The 20717-nt window shown below is 37.5% G+C and overlaps 1 protein-coding gene across 1 annotated transcript in view; it reads right to left on the bottom strand.

Annotated features, from left to right (window-relative positions):
- Window positions 1-20717, bottom strand: part of PKHD1L1 (PKHD1 like 1) — a 202046-nt gene that overhangs the window by 6935 nt on the left and 174394 nt on the right. Inside the window, 6 exon segments of the mRNA XM_078153706.1 lie at window positions 2055-2273; window positions 9447-9600; window positions 9683-9829; window positions 10209-10360; window positions 14866-15210; window positions 17756-17891. Of these exon segments, the coding sequence (XP_078009832.1) occupies window positions 2055-2273; window positions 9447-9600; window positions 9683-9829; window positions 10209-10360; window positions 14866-15210; window positions 17756-17891 (1153 nt within the window).

Genomic DNA, 20717 nt, shown 5'->3' with positions numbered 1-20717 from the left:
CTTAATTATGTTATTTTTACAATATATGCTTTTTACTATACTAAGAGTAAATCAGTTAGGTGGCCACAGAGCAGCAATTACTAAATGTCCAGGCTGGAAACTAAATTAATCACCAACATCTAGATAACAGATCTTTTATATTTTAACTAGTACATCTTTAGAAAGAACAAACATCTCAGCCCCTTCAACAATAAATAATGGATAAAATGAGTAGTGGAGGAAATAAGGATGCAATCCATTTTGGCAGTAGCTCAGAATGCTGGTCAGCAGGTTGGAAATGTAGTATTATGAACATACTAGGCAGCTAGGAGTTACATTTGATATGGTGCTAGATTTGGAGTCAGGAAAACTTGAATTCAAATGTGACCTCAGACACTTACTAGCTGTGTGACCTGGGCAAGTTATTTAACCTCTATCTGCCTCAATTTCATTACCTGTGAAATGAGGATAATAATAGCACTTATCTTTCAGGGTCATTGTGAGGATAAAACTGGTTAATATATGGAAAATGCTTTGCAAACCTTAAAGCATGATATAAAATGCTAGCTATTATTAGCTACCAGTGTAAAGTGTGTATGCAACATAAAGGATTCTATCTAAGATGGTATCAGTATGTCAGTATTAGACATGTGCCACATGTTTCAATACTTTAAAAGATCTGTGCCACCATCAATGGGGCTAGTTGCTACACTGATATAAATTGCAATCCCTTCTCACCCTCATGTCCCTCTGGAAACAAACAAACAAAATCAACTTTTCAAAAATGAATCACCCTCATGATTTTCGTATTTCTGCCAAAAGATTATTTTCCTGTGAACACTGGAAAACTTGAAATCATCCTTGACTCATTCTCTTCTTCTGTCCCCCTAAATTCTACCCAATATGTGAAAGTTGCTGTCATAGACTTGTTACTAGCTTCCTTGTCTTTAGTCTTTTCCTAGTCCACTAATTATGCATACTGCTACCAAATTAATCTTCATTAATCATTACTTTCCTTTTGTCTATCCCTCACTTCCCTCACCCTGGAAAACTCCAATGGCTCCCTGATATCCAAAGATTCAAGTCCAAAATCCTTAGCCTGGCATTCCAGGATTTCCATAGTCTTACCCTAAAGTACCTTTCCAACTTTAATTCCTATTACTCTCTAACTGAACTGATTTCTATTTACTGTACTATTGATGCAATTTGAAGTTACTAGGAACCCTGAAATGCAAGGGCATAAGGTGGGTCTGCCTTGAAAGAATTTAACCATTCAAGCCTTCTTTCAGTCAGAGTCATGAAGTTTTATTATACACTGATTGAGCAGGCAAGATTTCTAGTAAGTCTGAAAATCTGATGAGGATGGCCCTGATACTTTTATACAGAAAAAGACTGTGGGAAGATCTTGATGGGATCAAGATGTGGCAAGTAGCCTGGGGTGGGCCAGGCGCAGCAATGAAAGGAGTTAAGTGGTAGGGCCACAATGAAAGGAAGGTAAAAAGATTATACTGGGATGGTCTGGATACTTCAAGTGAATGCCAGAGATTGGGTTCAGGGGCTGGGTTGCTGAAATGTGTGAGAAAGTTCAAGAACTTTTTTTAGGGGTCCCATTGCCCCATCAGCCCCATCACTATGAACATATATAAGTTATTCTCATTTCTATATCTTCATCCATTCTACATCTTTATGCATATTCTCTATATCTGAAATGCCATTTCCTCTGCTAGGTCTTCACTGAGTATTTCACCTCACAGTAATGACATCTTATGCTGAACTCCACTGTATATAACATGATATTGTCACTGCCTTCAATTGTTATTTAACATGCATATGCCTTGTCTTTCCAATGAAACCGTTAATTCTTCAAGAGTAGGGAACATATTTTCTTCTTTTCTGTACCTGGCCTGTCTTTTCCCTTACCCCCACTCCCAACCTCATCCCTAGGGCTTAGCATGGTCCTAGACATAGACACATAGTAAATATTCAACGTTTTTTGTTATTCACTTTTTAAAAAGTATCTTCAAATTTTATAATATGTGAAATAATTTATAAGACAGAAAAATAAAAACTCTTACCTACAGCTCCCTTCAGAATCAAACTAGCAGTCATAACTATTTCTAAGAGAAGTCTTCCCCCTAATAGACATCCAACTACAATGGTGACTTTCTGAGCAGCTGAGCCCATATTTAATGATTTGCTGTCACTGCTGCTGGAGCTGGATTGTACTGGTAAGCTGAAGGACCTCGATTCCACCCGGACATCATTCAACACAAACTCAATCTTATAATTTTTCCCTGTAAGACAAAATCATGACTAGGTTTCCCTGTAAAACAAAATTATAACTCCCCCTTTTCACCACCCCCATACAACTCTTAGTGGTTTCCATTGACTAGGAATATATTTTGGTGTATAAAAGGGTTCTTGGAACTGTCATCTTATTAATTATTATGAAAGAGTCCTTCCAAATTCTTATTAATACACATGCTCTACCTCTCTTCAATTACAAGGAGATACAAGATTGTTTTTTTTGCTATATAGAATTCACACCTCCCATTCTTTCCCACTAGCATCCTTTGGTCAAAAGCAAGTAAATCTAAGTTGTGAAAAATTGATAAAATTCACTATTATTAATCAATCAATCATAATTTATTAAGGGCCTACTATGTGACAGGCAATGTGCTAAACTGGGACTACAAAAGAGGCCATTGCCCTTAAGGAGTTTACAATCTACAACATGCAAACAAATATATCAAACAAGCTATATACAGGAATAATAGGAAATAATTAACAGAGGGAAGACATTGGAATTAAGAGGGAATGGAGAAGGCTTCCTGTCAAATGTATCTCAAGGTTGGATTTTTGTTTTTGCATAATCAGATAATGAATCAATAAATGTTTATTAAGCACCTATTATTTGCCAGGTACTACAGAACAAACAAAGCTTGTGCCTAACAATTTGCATTTTCTATTGAGTTCTTATTTACTGTTCTAGCTATTTTAGGGGAAAACAAGGTTAGAGCTTGACCTCATTGAGTTTTTGGCAAATAATGACAATGTATTTTTACAGCAGTTAGCTTGAAGGGGTTGTGTTCTCATGACTTTCCAGGCACTGTTGCAATTCACAGCAAAAATTCACTTGAAGTTGTTTATGTTTTTTATGTTTGGAAGACCAGATTAAGATAAGGTTCAGGTGAAGTATTCCTTCATGATTTTTAGTTGGAACTTCTTTTTTCTTTCATGTACTTAAAAAAAAAAAGCTAACTCCACCAACTTTTCTCTAACATATCCAGACTAATTACTGATATGGTAAAATGGTGAAATATTCACAGATATAATAGTTTTAAGTATGTTCCTATTAAACTTAAATGTCCGTAACATTTGAAGTTCTAATTAGCCAGGGAACTACTAGTTTTAATAATCAGCATCCTCCTGGGAAGTTCACAGTATCATAGAATGTGCTCCATGCCTGGAATGCTCTCCTACGTTGTCCCTGCCTGTTAGTTTCCCTGGTTTCCTTAACGTTCCAAGTAAAATCTGATAATCATTTAAGATCAATTAAGCCCCAGTAAGGGCCCCAAACCTAAATTAATCTTTTTCTCTCTGAGTGAACTAAAAACACCCCTTCCTGTGTCAGCAAATTCCAGGACCAGATGGGACTGACCATCATTCCTGCTGTTCCTTATCACTGGGACCACGATGTCTGCGACCAGATACTCTCTTGAATAATGGGACTTCTCTTATCTTGAGTTTCTATTGACACTTTGGCATTCTTATGTTAAACAAACATATGGAGGCTGTATTTTTTTTGTAACACAGACATCCTGAGTCTGATCACTCTAAACTGTATAAAAGTTCTCTCATTTTGCTCAATCTCGGAGTCAGAATCACATCTGGCTCCCATGTTAATGTGATTTGCTAGCTAAAAGGGAATAAACTATATAATCATGTATCACCTAACTTGTTTGCCTTCTTTAACCAAACTTTCAGGTTGACAAATCTCACCTTCTATAGGAAGCTTTTCCTAATCCCTCTTAATTCTAGTGCTCTTTTCCTCTTATTTATTTCCTATTTATCCTGTATATAATTTATTTGTGCATTTTTGTTTGCTTGTTGTCTCCCCCATTAAATTGCTAGCTCCTCCAGAGCACGGACTGGTTTTGACTTTTTTTGTATCCCCAATGCTTAGCATAGTGCCCAGCATGGAGAATTCACTTAATAAATGTTTATTGACTATTGAACTGGAAGGGATATCACTAATAATCTAGTCCCTTTATTTTAGAGAGGAGGAAGCAAATCTAGAGAGGTCACTTGCCCAGGGTCATACAGCTACTAAAGTGGTAGTATTAAGATTCAAACTCAAGCTTTCTGACCCTCAAGTCCAATGCTGCCTCCACTATACCATGTTAGCTTTTGAGATAAATATCCCTTATAGATTCATTGATGGGGGATTAATAATAACTTCTTCTTCCCTTTACCCGTTTTAATAGTAGAATCTTTTCAGGAAAAAAGGAGGAAAGAGAATGGTAAAAGATAATTGTAAATTTTTGTGAGCTGTATATATTCATATTTGTGCTAAATATATAAACTGTATAATTCACCTCCATACATATATTTTTACTTTCCTTTTTTTGCCTATGCATGGATACATCTATGCCTTTACATGAAAGGCCCTATAGCACAGTGTGAAGAATGTTGGTCTTAGAGTTACCAAGATCTACATGCCTGTGATACATAGCTGTAAAACTTGAGCCAAATCATTTAATCTCACTGAGTCTGTTTCCTCCTTTATAAAATGGACATGACTTACTATCACTCACTGTTGTGAGGATAAAATAAAATAATGAATGGGAAGCACTTTGTAAACCTTAAAGGACTAGAATTGATGGATAAACCATTCTCTTTTGATTTCCTGTGGATTTCACTAAGGAGGGTTTATAGCATTCATGGGTTTGATGAAATTAGTACAATGCTGTTTTAGAATAGACCATTTGGAAAATATAGCCATCATTAAGGAATTTCCTTCAACTCAACTTCCTGAAGGACATCTTCTATGACAAAGGCAAAGATATTAGAGGATTATATGACTCTATTTCATACCTTATTTTGTGGTAGTACTGAACATAGTTATCTCCAGTGTTGTATTCATCAGTTTTACATAATTTTGAATGATTTATGGGAAATATTTTGTTTGAGGAAAGCCTATCTTTTTTTTTTTGAGTCAAATGTTTTTTTGAAATTCTTTTATGCAGTTGGTATTGCCAGATCCGGTATAGTCAATGCCTTTGATTCAGTTGTTAGTTTCCAATAGTATAGTCTACCAAAGAAAATTGACTGCAAGTTCTTGCCTCTTTCCTCTTTATGCTTTCATAAAGGATATGCCTGATGCCTGATTAAACTATTCTCATAAACATTCTATAGAGAAGAGAAAGGAGGCAGGGGATTTTGTAGTCACAGGTGTCTTCTTAGTTACTTTACCCCCTAAAAATATAATCTGTGATCATTTTCATTCTATTTTTTGAAATATATTGAAAATTGATCTATAAATTCCTTTAAATCTGTGGCCTCTGGTGAAGACTTCATCTGCATGTACTCTCAGTTCTAAGCAGTCACTCAAATGTCACTTTTTAAAGTGCTATGGCCACCTCCTCATATAGTATGTTGGAAACTGAGGTGGTAGTGTTGATGTTTAGGGGTGCTGGATGAGGTCTAGAGGTTTAGGGGTGCTGGAACCCCAAGATCGCAACATGGGCCCATCTGAATGAATTCAACCCAAATCTTCTTTCAGCCAGAGAAAAAATTTATTAGAGATAAACCACATAGGCCAGACTCTTAAGGAATCTGAATATTAATAACACCCTGTCAGGGCATGAGAAAGTCTCAGTGTTTGAAAGGGGGCCAGGGTGGATCTTATATACACTAAAGTAACTTTGGGTGGCCAGAGGAGGGGGCTGGGAAAAGGGCCTAGGTGAGAATTCCAGTTGGAAGTTCTGAGAGACTCAATAGACAGTGGGAATAGATAATGAAGGGAACTGGAAGGAAGAAGTTTGAAAGGCATTTGCATAAGATCAAAAGGTGGGACTAAGGCTTTCAAAGGGAGATGAGGAGCTGGGGCCTGTAGACAAATGGGAGCCAGATTCCCTTTGGGTCAAGGGGCGAAGATCTCAGCTTGGGCCCACACCCCATCATTGGGACCCCAAAATCAGAACACATAGGTCCTGTCCAAAAGATTTTAACCCAAGCCTTCTTTCAGCCAAAGACAAGGTTTATTAGAACATCAGTCACATTGGGCAGACTCTTAAGGAGTCTGAACAATTGTGAGTTACTGGCTAGATTATAAGAATCTGAGCCCCTTAATAGAGACAAAATGGACCTTATATATAGAAAGACTGTGGTATCTAGGAGTGGCCAAGTAATTTGAGATGATTGGAGGAGGGGTCTAAGGAGGATCTGGATGGGAGTGGTCAGTAAACTGGAGTAAACAGAACACTGGGACCTGGACACTTGACCAAGGGAGAATGGAGCCTAGCTAGGGTGGGGAAAGGGTGGGAAATCTCCATAGGGAGATGACACAATGGAGGGTGAGGCTAGGTTAGGGGTAACAAAGAATTGGGAGATTGGGTGTAGCCACGATGAAAGGCCAGTTGATGAGATTATAGCCTCAGGCAAATGTCAGAGATTTGGCCTTGTGGGAAGGTACAGGGTTTTTATTCTTTTGGAATCCAGATCCCATCCTCATCAGTAGCATTCAAATATGAAAGTTCAGCCAACATTACAGTGGAAAATGTTCCACTATAAAAATTTCATAGATTTGTCCCATTTCTCCTCTTTCTTTCAATGTTGCCCTCCAAACAACTCCAAAACAACACCTCAAATCTAATTCTGGAGTGTCAGAGCCAACAAAAGTTCAGAATGAGACATTTTTCTAGCCTAAGACAATTTAGGAGGTCATCAGGAAAATCTATGACACCAGGGTGGGGGTCTGCCAGGAGTTCACATAGCTGTGATGAGGATGGGAGCTAAATCCCAAAAAGGAAAAACCCTGGACTTTTCCTACATGGCCAAGTCTCTGGCAGTCACCTGAGGCTATAATCCCATCAACTAGCCTTTCATTGTGGCTACACCCAATCTCCCAATTCTATTATTTTTAACCTAGCCTAGCCCTCCCTACCATTTCCCACACTTAATCCTAGCTAGGCTCCATTGTCCAGGTCCCAGGAGTTCTGTTCACCCCAGCTTACTGGCCACTCCCATCCAGATCCTCCTTAGACCCCTCCTCCAGTCACCCCAAACTACTTGGCCACTCCTAGATCCCTCCCACAGTCTTTCTGTACATAAGGTCCATCTTGTCTCCATTAAGTTGCTTAGATTCTTAAAATCTAGCCATGGCATAGATTCTTATAATCTAGCTACTGCTTACCCATGTTCAGACTCTGCCTTATATGATGGATGTTCTAATAAACCTTGTCTTTGGCTGAAAGAAGGCTAGGGTCAAATTCTTTAGGGCAGGAACCACATGTTATTTTGGGGTCCCAGGAGCCCTGAACCCCTAAACCATATCAGCTGCAGCTCTAGCAGTGAACCTTGGGGCAGCTTCAACAGGGACAGCAGCAACTTCTGGGGCTCTCAGCCCAGAAATGGTAAGGGGGGTTGGACAACTGGTCAGAAAGAGAACACAGGGAACCCTTTGCTGGTTCTGGGTGCAGAACTGGGAGCTGTTTGGCAACTCTATTGCCCATATGCAGTTCTGGGTCACAGGTTCAGGGCAGAGAAGAGTGCTTGTGTTTGGTCATATTGGAGCAGGGGCCCTGGTCATTGTTGTGGGGCTGAGAAGAGCACTAGCACTTGTGGTCACAGTGGAACAGGAGCCCTTCCTGGGTAAAAACAGGAGAGCAGACCATAATAGTAAAGGGACATGACTGAGATGAAGATCCATTAAAGGAAACACTGAAGAAGTGATCAGACAGGTAGAAGGAGAACCAGAAGACAGCAGTGCCATAAAAACTAAGAGAGGAGAATATCAAAACATCTGATCATCAGTCAGTCTTCTGCTGATGAATCTATATTTAGTTAGTCTGGGTATTAGATAGCAGATATATAACCTAGTTTATCAGAAGTTTAATAGTCAAAATCTTTTCATATTGTTAGAGCATGAGTTCCCTTCTTATCGCATTGAGAATTTGGAATAGAACCTTTGGAGGAAGTAATGTAAATTATTCAGGAAATTTTGTAGAAGAAGAATTCATTTATTACTATTCATAATACAATGTAATCCTTGGTTCTCTGTCAGTCTGTAAGAGGCAACCTTCCTTACTACTTGTAATTTGAACATGGTAAGGAATGTTGTGAGTACCATGTGGCCAAAAAGAACCATGAAAAAAAATTGATGAATAGCTTTTAAAAAAGATACTATTTTATTTTTTCTCCACTTACATGTAAAAACAATTTTTAACATTTTTTTAAAATTTTGAGTTCCAAATCTATCCCTTTCTCCCTTCCTTCCTACCTCCCTAAGATGTTAAACTATCCAACATAGCTTATATATGTGTAAACATGTACAACATATCTATTAGTTGATTTATGGAAGAAAACTAGAACCAAAATAAAAAGAGAGAAAGAAAGAAGGAAGGAAAGGAATGATGTAAAAGCAAACAATGCCCTAAAACCTAAAAGCTTTTCAAAGAAACCAATTTTAATTAAGGGTTGTTTTTCCAGCACCTTATGAGGCTCCTCCTGAACTTGAGGGCATCCTAGAGTCTCTTTCCCTTATCTTGAGATACCATAAAATTTCCCCCTGTCCTGGACCATAAAACTTCCTTGTTTCCCTCATCCTGAGTCATAAAATTTCCTGTCTTCCTTATGCTGGGTCCCCTATTCTGTCATCCATCTTCCTCATTCTGTGTCATGACAATCGCCTCCCCTTATCTTATAAGATAAAACAAAACCCTATCTACCTCTGTAAATTGCTCGTCCTCTTTCCAGGGCTAGCCCTCTGCTTTTGTGTCAATAAAGCTCCCAACAGTTACAGAGAAGGTCTAAGTGAATTCTTTCACACCTGAACCAGCTCTCCCAACTCTAAACCTCAACAGGAAAAAAAAAAGAAAGAGAAAAATAGCATGCTTCAGTGTGTAGACACATAGCTTCCTTAAGAATAGGCCAAATTGCTGTAGAAAGCCTTGACCATTTAAAAAAGGAAATTACTCCATAAATGTGAAGTTATTTGTGTTAATATCATTTTGTTAGCAAAATGAAACGTTTAAACTTGTTTTGTTACTTCACATTTGTTTTGAAGATTGTTAGCTATAAGTATCAGCATCACTTGGGACCAGAGAAACTAATTTGAGACCACAGTTACAAGTTCAGGTTTTTAGAGGTTATGGTTCAAACTGTTGTTTGATGTATAATTCATCAAAATATAAGTGTACATGTCATTTGTTAATCTGTCTTTATAGATACAAAACATTACTTACCAGTTTTAATAAGAGTCAAGTCTGTGTAGTTGGCCCAACAACTGCTAAATGGAACTGTTGTATTTCCAGTAAGGCCACTGACTTGATTATTGCTGGCATCTTTGAGAATTGCCTTCAGGGTCAATGAAGTAATTCCAACGGATACACAGTTACCCTAAAGACAGGGAAAAAACCCAACAAGATCTATGTCTGACTTATGACCTATTGCTGTAACACAGCTTTGGAATATCACTTACGTCAGAATCCATTGCCTTAATTGAAGGCTGCTGGGAAAATAGATGTCCTGGTAGCCCTGCTACTGGCTGAGTAATCACAGAAAGGGAAGACACAAAGGCCAAGTGATTGATTGGAAATGCAGACCTTTCCACAGGCTGTTCAGTCACCTGAAAATAGGTATGAATAATAATTGCATTTTAAGTGTGTTCATAGCATGTAGCAGTAAACTCATCTTACCCAAGCAGTTCTAATATTCATAGATTGTTAATAAGAATCTGTGCTTAATGTGGTGCCATCATTTCTACTATATTTCTTACAAATATGAAAAAGTATGAAAATAATTCATGATACTTTTGTTATTTAAAAATTTAATTTCTCTTCAGAAATATTTTTTTTGTGAAAAGATATGATTTTTATTCAAATAACCTCACTTGATTCTGTTAGTAATGTTGTCAGTGACTTTACAAAGTACCGGTGATAATAAAAAATGACTAAATCCAAAACAATAAAAAGACTACTACTGACAGTTAAAACAGTGCCACTTACCTGAATCCAACCAGAGTCATTTGGAGTGGGGAGAGGATTGGAAATAGACATTGAAGAGACATTAAATCCAAGGACACCATTGATTTTTCCCAAGATTATGGCTTGTCCAAGACAATTGGCAATTTCTTGGAGTACAGATAATTGCATCTGACCTATTGGAAATAATATTTTTATAACAGAATATTGCAAATTTTGGATTTAAGAGGACAGAATGATTAGTGTGGGTGAGTTTTTTATATTTCCTCACCAAAAGGAAGCATTAGCATAGGACTTCAATGGAATACATGAATAATTTCAGTACAAACTGACCATGATAAATATATGACAGATATAAATTGCTAAATGAGTCTAAGGATAGCAAAGTTATTTCCAAATGGAGGGGGCAAAGAGAGGGGATGAGATCAAAAGAGAATTCATGAAGGTGGCATTTGAGTTGAGTGATTTGTTTAAGATTTGTTTCTTAACTGTGAAATTTGTTAATAAAATAAAAAAAAAACCCACCACTGATACCACTCAAAATAACCTTGAAAGAGAGCAATAAAACTTTATTTGCCCACTGGAGTTTTATTAGCCTATTAGTAGGAAGGAAGGAAGAAGGATGTAAAAAAGGGAGGAAGGAAGAAAAGTAAAGGTGGAAGAAAGGAAAATAAGAAATGAAGAAAGGAACAAGAAAGGAAGGAAGGAAGAAAAGAAGGAAAAAGGGAAGGAAAGGAAAGATGAAAGGATAAAAGGAAGGAAAAAAGGAAGGAAGGAAGAAAAGTAAAGGTGGAAGAAAGGAAAATAAATGAAGACAGGAACAAAAAAGGAAGGAAGGAAGAAAAGAAGGAAAAAAGGAAGGAAAGGAAAGAAGAAAGGATAAAAGGAAGGAAAAAAGGAAGGAAGGAAGGAAACAAGGATTTATTATTTTCTATATGCCAGGCACTGTGTGCTAAGTGCCAGGAGTATAAATACAATTAAAAAGATAGACAGTCTCTGCCCTCAAGGAGCTTATATTCTAAAGGGAGAAGATAACATAACAGCAAAATGTTAGTAGCTTTATTAGCTCTCAGGAGATAAGAATGTATTTAACTTGACAAAATGAGCAGTCTTGCATATTTCATTGCTTATCCTAGTCAAATGATTATTTACCATTCTATTATGTTTTAAATACCTTTCTACACCATCTCTCTTGAAGATCTGTTTCATTTTCTCCATAGGTTGAACTATCACCTCTATATTAATGACTCCCCAAACTATATCTCCCACCCTGACTTCTCTTCTTAGCTATGGTATTTTCACCTGAATGCTCTGTCATTATTTTAAGCAGACTAGACCTAAAACCAAATTCATCCCAACTACTATCCAAAGCAGTTTTCTCCTCACTTTTCTGTTTCTGTTTAAGTCATTGAAGTCCAAATCATTGGCATCATCAGGGACTTTTCCCTGTCTATGGATTTCCACACCCAAATCAGTCACCAGATCATATTTATTCTTTCTACACAACAAATCATCTATCTATGCCTTCCTTTCCATTTTGAATGCCAGTGTCAAAATCTTATTCCCTAGGCCAAGATGTGGGGCACTTAAAAGGAAGAGGAGGGGAGAAGGAATAAGTATTTATTTAGCATCTATACCTTGCTTCTTTTCAAATACCTCATTTGATCCTCACAACAACCCTGGGAGGTAGGTACTATTATTATTCCCATTTTACAGGAGAGGAAACTTAGGCAGAGAAGTTCCATGACTTGCCCAGGTCGTGCAGCTAGTAAATGTCTGAACCTAACTCTGAACTCAGGTCTTTCAGACCTCATGGCCTAGTGCCTTGTCCATTGTGCTACCTGTAGAAAAGAGCCCACGTAAAAGAATCTTTTCAGGGAAAAAGGACATGGTCCAGGTTATAGTCTGAGAGAGTAAACAGGATAGCACGTTGACTTAGTTTGAGGGTTCCTACCATTTAGCAATAAATGTTTCTTCTATGAGTGATTTTGTGATTAGTCAGCAGCCACATCAGGGAAGTTAAAGACAACCTCAGGCACAGAGCTCAGTAACAAACTTATTGAAGCATATTTGGAATAAAAAGATGGCCATGGATGGTAAAACTAAGAACATAGTTGCTGGTTCTCTCAGTGCTTCCTTGTGTGAGAAGTATGTTTTCATCTGGCATGTAGAGTTTTGAATTCCCATAACTTCTGGTAAAAAAATGTCCATGAGGTATCCAATATATGAAAGCAACAAAACGGCTTCTCAGATTTCCCCCTTATGTCCCAGCTGAACCAGTGACTTTTCAACAGTTTCCTTACTTCCCAGAGATCCCAGAGCAATGTTTGTTAATAGAGAGGCTGTCACTTTTGCCTCTACTCCCAAATCTATGCTTCAGGATCTCTTAGCATTACACCTCACTAAGGGGGAAAAATAGGGAGAAAAGGAAAAGAAAAGTCAGAAGTTGGTTTCTACCATGATTGATTTTGCAAGTTTATTATTCACCCATAGAGATGAGGCCTTCTCTCACCACTTTGGATTGGGGTCTATTCAACTTTTTTTTTTTTTTTGGCAAGGCAATCAGGGTTAAGTGACTTGCCCAGGGCCACACAGCTAGTAAGTGTCAAGTGTCTCAGGCCAGATTTGAACTCAGGTCCTCCTGACTTCAAGTCCAGAGCTCTATCCACTGCACCACCTAGTTGCTCCTATTCAACTTTTCTTATCTAGGTATTCCCAGAGCTGGTAGCAGCAAATAGAAACAAAGAAAACAATAAAGATGTCATTAAGATTGCCTATGGTCTAAAATTCTTGACTCACAATTTTATGCTTTCCTAGACCAGTCTGCAAACTTCAAAGCACACTATCTATAATGCATACAGTAAATAGGCGAACAGTCATTCAGGGGTTTTGTCAGTATTTTCTATGTTAGAGTGTCTTGCATCTATGAAATGGATTAGTAAGTAAATCCAGAAGCTTAGAAAAGGCTAATAAACACATGGTGAATATAACAAATCCAAGAGCCTTGTGGGAGGCAGAAAAAAAAAAAGTTTAAGGTCTGGAAATCATCATGTAGTCAGGGAGGATATACCATGAAGGTCAGTACTAGTTCATGGTTAATCTTATGCAATTTCTTCATACAAGAGAGCATTAGCTTATGGCCATGTCCCTTCCTTGCTCTGCGGGTCCGTACTGCCATATTCCCCATCACCAATCACTGTAGAAAGGACTTAAATACTTCATGTTTTGAGGGTTGAAATAGCCTCTTAGGTTATGTCATTTTCATTAGCACACTTCACCCAACTCATTATGGCCAAGGAAAGCTGGCTACAACATTCTTTGAATCATATTCCTTTTCTGCTTGAAAACTTTCAGTAGCTCCCTATTACCAACTTAAAATAGGTTCCAAATCAATAGGCTAGTAGCATGTAAAGCCTTCCTGATCCAGATGGCTACCTACCTCCTATGTTGCATTTCTTAGTCCCCTATACCTCTGCTCTAGTCAAACTGGTCTGTGTATTGGCCCCTGAATGTCTTGTGCTTTCCCTTGTTCATTTTTCCCCCTCCACTTGGAATACCTTCCCTATTTTCTACCTGTAAAACCCTACCCATCTTTCAAGGTTGAGAACAAATCTAAAAATTCACACGGTGAAACAAATAATCAACTTATGGATGATTCAACTGATAATAAAGCATAGTTTTAGAAATAAAATAATGAATAATCTGGAAATTTTGACAAAATGACTTTTCTGAGTATAATTTAATTGATATATTTCTTTGGTACTATCCATGTCAAGGCTGTTTACTTTACATTGTAATTTTCCAGATGCCAGGGATTCTGTCAGTTCATGTTTGATTAAGTTCTAAAAATCCCTATTGTTTATGATGATAATCAGCATACATCTATAGGCTCTCTAGCACATGAAGGTATAAAAGTGTTAAGTGGAAGAAGAAAAGTGAAAAGGGAGAAAAGGGAGCTTCTTATTCCATAAGTCATCTCTATCACATGTATTTGCAGTTGCTATTTCTGATGGGAAGCCACAAATGGCTTCTGGGGTCATCACTGTATTTAAACCTTCCTTCAAAGGAAGGCTCACTTTGTTTTGTATATATCACATACAGATGACCAAAATGAGGCAGAGGGAAAAGTTTAGTATCCTCAAAGCCCTCTTACAACATCTAGGAATTATCATAATACTCATGTCCTGACCTCATGGAGTTGGCTTTGTTGCTATAATACCAAAGCAGAAAACAAGGCTCCTCTGCAGTGCCTAATAATTGCAGGAGCAAATATGGCCATATGGTGCATTGGGTAGAGTATCTAATCAAATTTGGATCACAGGATCCACTAAGGCAGTGATGCACTTTAGCAGTTATCTAATCCAACCCTTTCATTTGACAGATGAAGAACCTAAGCCAAACAAAGTTAGTTGAATTGTTCAACGTGACAAAGCAAAGATGTGACCTCAGCTTTTCAGATAATAAAATCGGTGCACTTTCTTCCAAAACACACTGAATCATACTTTATGCATTCAGGTTCCCTGTTCTCTAGGGATTCAAGCTGTGTCCTTAGTATCTACATGTTTTATACTAAGCTATGAATTCATATCCATTTACTATATAATATACACATAATTCTTATGTCTCATGTAAAAAAAAAATATATATATATATACATAGCACATCCTTCTATTATACATGCCTGCAGTACGATTGCTTAGAATCTGGGAGGGTGGTTCTCCAATTTCTAGTTCAATGTTGATCACTGCCATTCTCTTCTTCCGTCGGCCATTTTCTCTAATTATTTTGGTGATGCGAATTTTGTTGACTGGGATCTTCAGGAATGAGGCAAGGTTTCTAACCAGATTATGAGAACTATAAAAATGATCTTCTGTCATTGCTGGTAATTTAAAGGAAACAAATAAGATCGCAGTGGTGTGGACTTCAACAGGAGTAGATCCTTTAACTAAAAGGTAAAGCATCTGGTAGGTTCTGTCAAAATAGTTTTCACCTGAGACAGCAGAATTCAGGCTAGGAAGGTATCCCCCTGTTTAGGAAAACAGCCAGAATAGTGAAATTCAAGATATTTTATCTCGTCTATTCCATTTATCATGTAGCATTTAGTACTCTGAATTTGGAGAATTCAGAAATTTTTCTTCTTAGATTTTATCACTTTGTCCCTTTTATTAAAGACAAGAGCATTTATGGATGCTGATATGGAAAATGAAAATACATTATTTAGCAACTTATTATTAACATCAACAACAACAATATACTAGCATTAAACTTATTATGTTACTCTATAAATAGGTATTAAATCTATTATAAATCCACCCTATTTGCTATATACATGATGTACCTCAATATACTTATATCTTTTTACCCTCAGTACCTAGAATGGTGAATGAAGTATATAAAAAAGCATTTGCCCATGTAGTTCTATTTAGATGTTTAATATTTCAAAGACCTGATTAAAAATTCAGCTCAATTCACCAAACATTTATTAAGCCCCCACTATGTGCCAGGCATTGGCTAGGCACTGGAGATGGAAAGTCAAAAATTAAACAATCTGTGCCACAAAAATCAACTTGACTTTCACTGCCATGTGGTTTTTGTTATACCTCTTATCAAGTATCAAACTATGCTGCAAAGCATGCTATTTTCACTAAAAAACAAAAGCATATAATAAAACAAAGTGTGTACTAAAAGTCTCGAAGGTACATTACTGCAATAACACTGATTTACTGTTCAGCTTACAGAAGCCTTGGCGAATTCCAAATAAACACTTTTTTTTCCCCCTAGGACTGATTTCTTCAAAGGTGACACAGAATTCACATGAAATTTATTACTCTTTTAATAATGTTTAAGAATTTGTGACTGGTTCATTGCAACATAACAAATATATTTTTAAAAAGATAAACTTGTGTAAGATTAATATAATGTGAAACTCTCAGGATTAAAGCATTCCTGCCAAAAAGGAAATTTGAAATTTAGAAAAATCAGGCACTTGGTTGCACCCTTTAAAATCAAATAACCATCATGGTCCAGTAGTGAGTGTAAGATGTAGACTCAGAGGACTTTAGTACAAATATTGACTCTGAAAGTTAGTAGCTACATGACTGTGATCCCTTGGTAAATCAACTAACATTTCTGGGCTTTGCTTCCTGATTTGCAAAATGAGAGAATTGGATTAGATGGTCCCTTCTTGGGTTAAAAAAAAATCATTTTTACAAGGTGATTAATGGCAAAGACATGGTTTGGCTCCAGAAAGCAGAACTAGGAACACTATTTGGAAGCTGCCAAGGCAAATTTTGGATTAGTGAAAGAAAAAAAAATGAACAAACAATAGCAGTTAGGTCTATGCAAAAGTAGAATGGGCTTGGAAGGTATGCATGTGTTTCCAACTAGAGATTGTCAAGCAGACTATATCACCATCAAGTGGGCATGCTGTAGGAGAGACTACTGGTCTGGTAGGAGTTAGACCAGAAGATTTCTGAATCTTCTTCCGAATGCGAAATTCTTAGATTCTGTGATCACTCTCCACTATGCATTATTTGTGGGTGGATTTATTGCAAATCTTTTCCCCCTCAGAATAAGTGTGGAGCACATATATTGGCCTTTGCAGTTAATGATTATTTATCATTCATTGGAACTGATAATTTCATTCTTTAAAGGATGAAGGAAGCAACCAAATGATTAATTGATTAACAAGCATTTATTAAGTGCAGGCCATGTGTCAAGTGCTTAAAAACAGACAAGAAATATTTTAGTTAACAAAGGAAACTCCAGCCCTGTACCTGATTCTGAGCAACAAGAAAGAAGTCATTGCTGAACAAGAAAAAAAGGGAATCTGGGAACAAAAGATAATAAAATCATAGGTTTAGAACTAGAAGGTACCTCAGAATTAACCCTTACAATCCTTTTATTTTGCATGAGGAAACTGAGGTCCAGTGACTTGCCCAGGATTACAATGGTAGTGAAGCAGCAGGGCCAGGATTCAAACGCAGGTTTTTTTACTCCAAATTCTATGATCTTTCCATTGAAATATTCCATCTCAGTTCATTTCCCTCTTCCTCTTTACCACAAATTCATTGTTGGAGGAATATTTCAATGGAAAGACTGAGATGAACCACTAACAGGATACAGAAAGATATTCCTGTTGAGCCATTTTCAGAAATTTTTGAAAGATTGTGGAAAGTGGGATTGATGCCAGAGGGTGTGTGAAGGGCAAATAACATGCCAACTTTTAAAAGAGGGTACATGTAGTACATGGTGTGGTCTTACCTATGTGAGCAGTGTGACTATAGCCTCCTTCCCTCTCTTTAGGCTGACTTATTCAACTCTGATCTGTACTCACATTGGCAGATCTTGGGGGTATGGAGGGTTGGAGTAGAGGGACAGTCACATTCATAGCCAACTGGCTCTTTCCATTAGGATGATCCTGGAATGTGGAATGATGTACTCTGACTATTAGCCACTTTAGCTTCTAAGGTCCCACTGGTGTGCTTTTGAATTACACAAAATCAGTCACAATCACACCATTAACTCTTATTTTTAATGCATTTTTGGTACTGTAATTTCAGCGAGATTACCTGTCTGTAGGTGAATATTAAATTCACAGTCCTTCTGTTGATGGTTCCATACTGTATTTTTAGGACAAACCAGAGAATTGTTCACATAGACATCCAGACGCTGAAGAGTGGAAAAAAAAACTGCTACTAGAACAGCCTGTTAAAAATAAATAATATAAATATATTAGTGTTGCTTTATGATTTCAATTCATGGAACATTATAGTCTCTGAAGACTTAAGAATGAGTAACACACAGAAGACTATAGATAGGCTTACAATGGATATGATTAAGCTACATGACAAATAAGAAACTATGAAGGAGAATCAGAATAAAGAATGACATCAAGAAAATGTATGATAGAAAAAATGATGGTTTAGTCTTTTGGTCAGAGAGGGATGATGAGATAAGCACATGTGCTCCACTGATATCCTTAATATGTCAGAAGAAACTGAGGAAGTTCCCTAAGCATGTTGAGTGGAGACTCTGTGGTAAACTTATGGGAGAAAGGGGATAAGAGTAACATAGAATAGTCATACATTAATTGATTGTGATCCATATAATAGGAGGAACATTCACATCAATGAGGTCACAGATCTGTTTCAGTATATGAGTCTGCATATAATATTCCAGCTCATTCTACTTAAAATTTTTTAAACAAGTATTTATTAAGTGCCTACTATATTCCAGGCACTGTGCTAAGGTCTTTATAAAAATCATCTCATTTTATCATCACTGTAACCCTGGGAGGTAGGTGCTAGTATCACCTCCATCATATAGATGAGAAAAACTGAGGCAAACAGAGGTTAAGTGACTTGCCCAGGGTCACACAACTACTAAGTATCTGAGGTTAGTTTTGAACTAAGGGCTTCCTCAGTCCAAGTTCAGGGCTCTATTCATAGTATCAACTAGATGCCTCTGTTTTTAGTCACATTTTTGATATATGATATTTTTCTTCTTAGTTGCTTGCAAAATTCTCTGCAATTGGAGTTTTAGAATTTGAAACAATGTTAATGTGAAATGAATCTGGGAATTATCTCTGTTGGTTTCCTGTGAATTCTGTCAATTTGTAATCTATCCCTTAATTTTAATAAATCCATGAAATTTGGGGGTATGATTCTTAAAAAAAATATTATGGTCAGATTCCATCTTTATTCATATTTTTGGGTAGTTCAATAACTCTTAGAACGTCTTATCAAGATGTCACTTTATTATAGTTACGTTAATGTTTGAGTTTGTTTTGCTGTTTGTTCTGTTGTTTCTGCTGTTTTATAATCCAATGTAATAATTAATTTCTCAATAAATTTTAGTTTTATTTATATCATCCATGGATAATTCCAAGTTGTTTTCATCTTTATAGTCTTGATTTTTTTCATTTAGTGTGCCTATTATTCCTTATTTGCTTCATTTAAGATAGTCTCCAAGTCACCTTTCTACTTAGCTATGATTTCTTTATACCTTCTGGCATCATTTATAGGAAGGTCCTCGTATAGAGTATAGATATGATTAATTTCCTCCAGTAACACATTCAGTAGGGGAGAAGGCAGGGTTTGAACATGCACAGACATAGTCCACCTAATTTTATTATGGAGCTGTTTCTGGCCATAATGAATCAGAGGTGGTACTATGTGATGATAAATCTTCTTGGCTGAATATTTAAAGGAACCAATGACTTAGAAGTTAGTCAGCCAGAATGAAATGTACATACAAGAGGTAAAGCATCCATTGGCTAAAAGGAACACTCAGTTCATTAGTTATTATGGCAATGATTGAGATAACAACTTCTTAACCAAAAAACAAAAGACGCTCATTTTTAAATACTTCTTAATGGTTCTGATGAGATATTCCAAGTTTATCTGACTACTTCTTTTTCAGTTTATGTATCTTAAATTGCAGTTAACAATGAAGGCTATTTTTCTTTTGTACCTGGTTCTCTTCTAAATCTCTTGTCTTTGCTTCTCTCAGATTGGCATAATTAGTTTAAAATCCATCATCATACTACTAGTAGAAAGGCTAATCCCACTAATCCAAATCCTGCCACTGCCATCATTATACAGAGAGTACTGCTTGGGTCACTTGGTGGGGTGCTGGCTTTTTGCTGACATGCTGGTGAAAGCCAGTCCAGACTCCTAACTTCTGCAGTCACGTCCCCTTTTACTCCAGAAAGTTGTAGTTTTTCAGCAAGGATCTAGCTGGTTTCTCTGCAGGGCCACTGCATCCTTTCTTCCCTCTGCTGCTCCTTAGACTTCACCAGTGCCCTGGCAAAAGCCACCCACACCTTTAGGTGGCATCACTTGAATGCATGGTCCTCACATATCTGCACTGCCCCCTGAGCAAAGGCTTGCTTAGGAGTTGGGTAGTCTCTTTCCTTAGTAGCTTCCAGGAGGCAGGACTCTGAGCTGTCCAGAGGGTCAGGTGTGTCCTTCTTTCCAGCTGGCCCAGCACATGATTGCTTCTGTTTTTTTTTTCGCAGGGAGGAGGGGAGGAAATTGGGGTTAAGTGACTTGCCCAGGGTCACACAGCTAGTAAGTGTTCTTTTGTGTGTGTGTGTGTGTGTGTGTGTATGTGTGTGTGTGTATGTGTGTGTGCATGTGTGTGCTTATTCTTTCCTGACCTTAGGCAAACAAGTATCCCAAGCTGGATATGTCCAGTCAGTAACTGTGTGAATTCAGGATGTGAGAAAGAGTATCAGAGGTCTCACTGGCAAACAGAGGCAGTAGGAATGCCCTCTGGAGAAGCACCCTCAGACAGATGTGGAAAGACCAGGGGAAGGCAACAGCTTCAGGAAGTGAGACCCCTGTGGGGAAAGAGAAATGCTGGCTGTGGAGTCAACAGAGGTACTAACTCTCAAGGGAGAGCTATATCTAAGGGAAACTTGATGAGGACTTAGAGAAAAGGACTTCGATTGCCCCATGTAGCTGCCCCCACACATAGACTGCTGGGCCTAGAGTCAGAATACCTGAGTCCAAATCTGGCCCCAGATAC

The sequence above is a fragment of the Phascolarctos cinereus genome, unplaced genomic scaffold, assembly GCF_003287225.1.
Source record: "Phascolarctos cinereus isolate Bilbo 61053 unplaced genomic scaffold, phaCin_HiC Scaffold_4;HRSCAF=312, whole genome shotgun sequence".
NCBI lineage: Eukaryota > Metazoa > Chordata > Mammalia > Diprotodontia > Phascolarctidae > Phascolarctos > Phascolarctos cinereus.
Note: the sequence above shows the minus strand (reverse complement) of the source record. Positions and strands in the feature narration are given on the sequence as shown.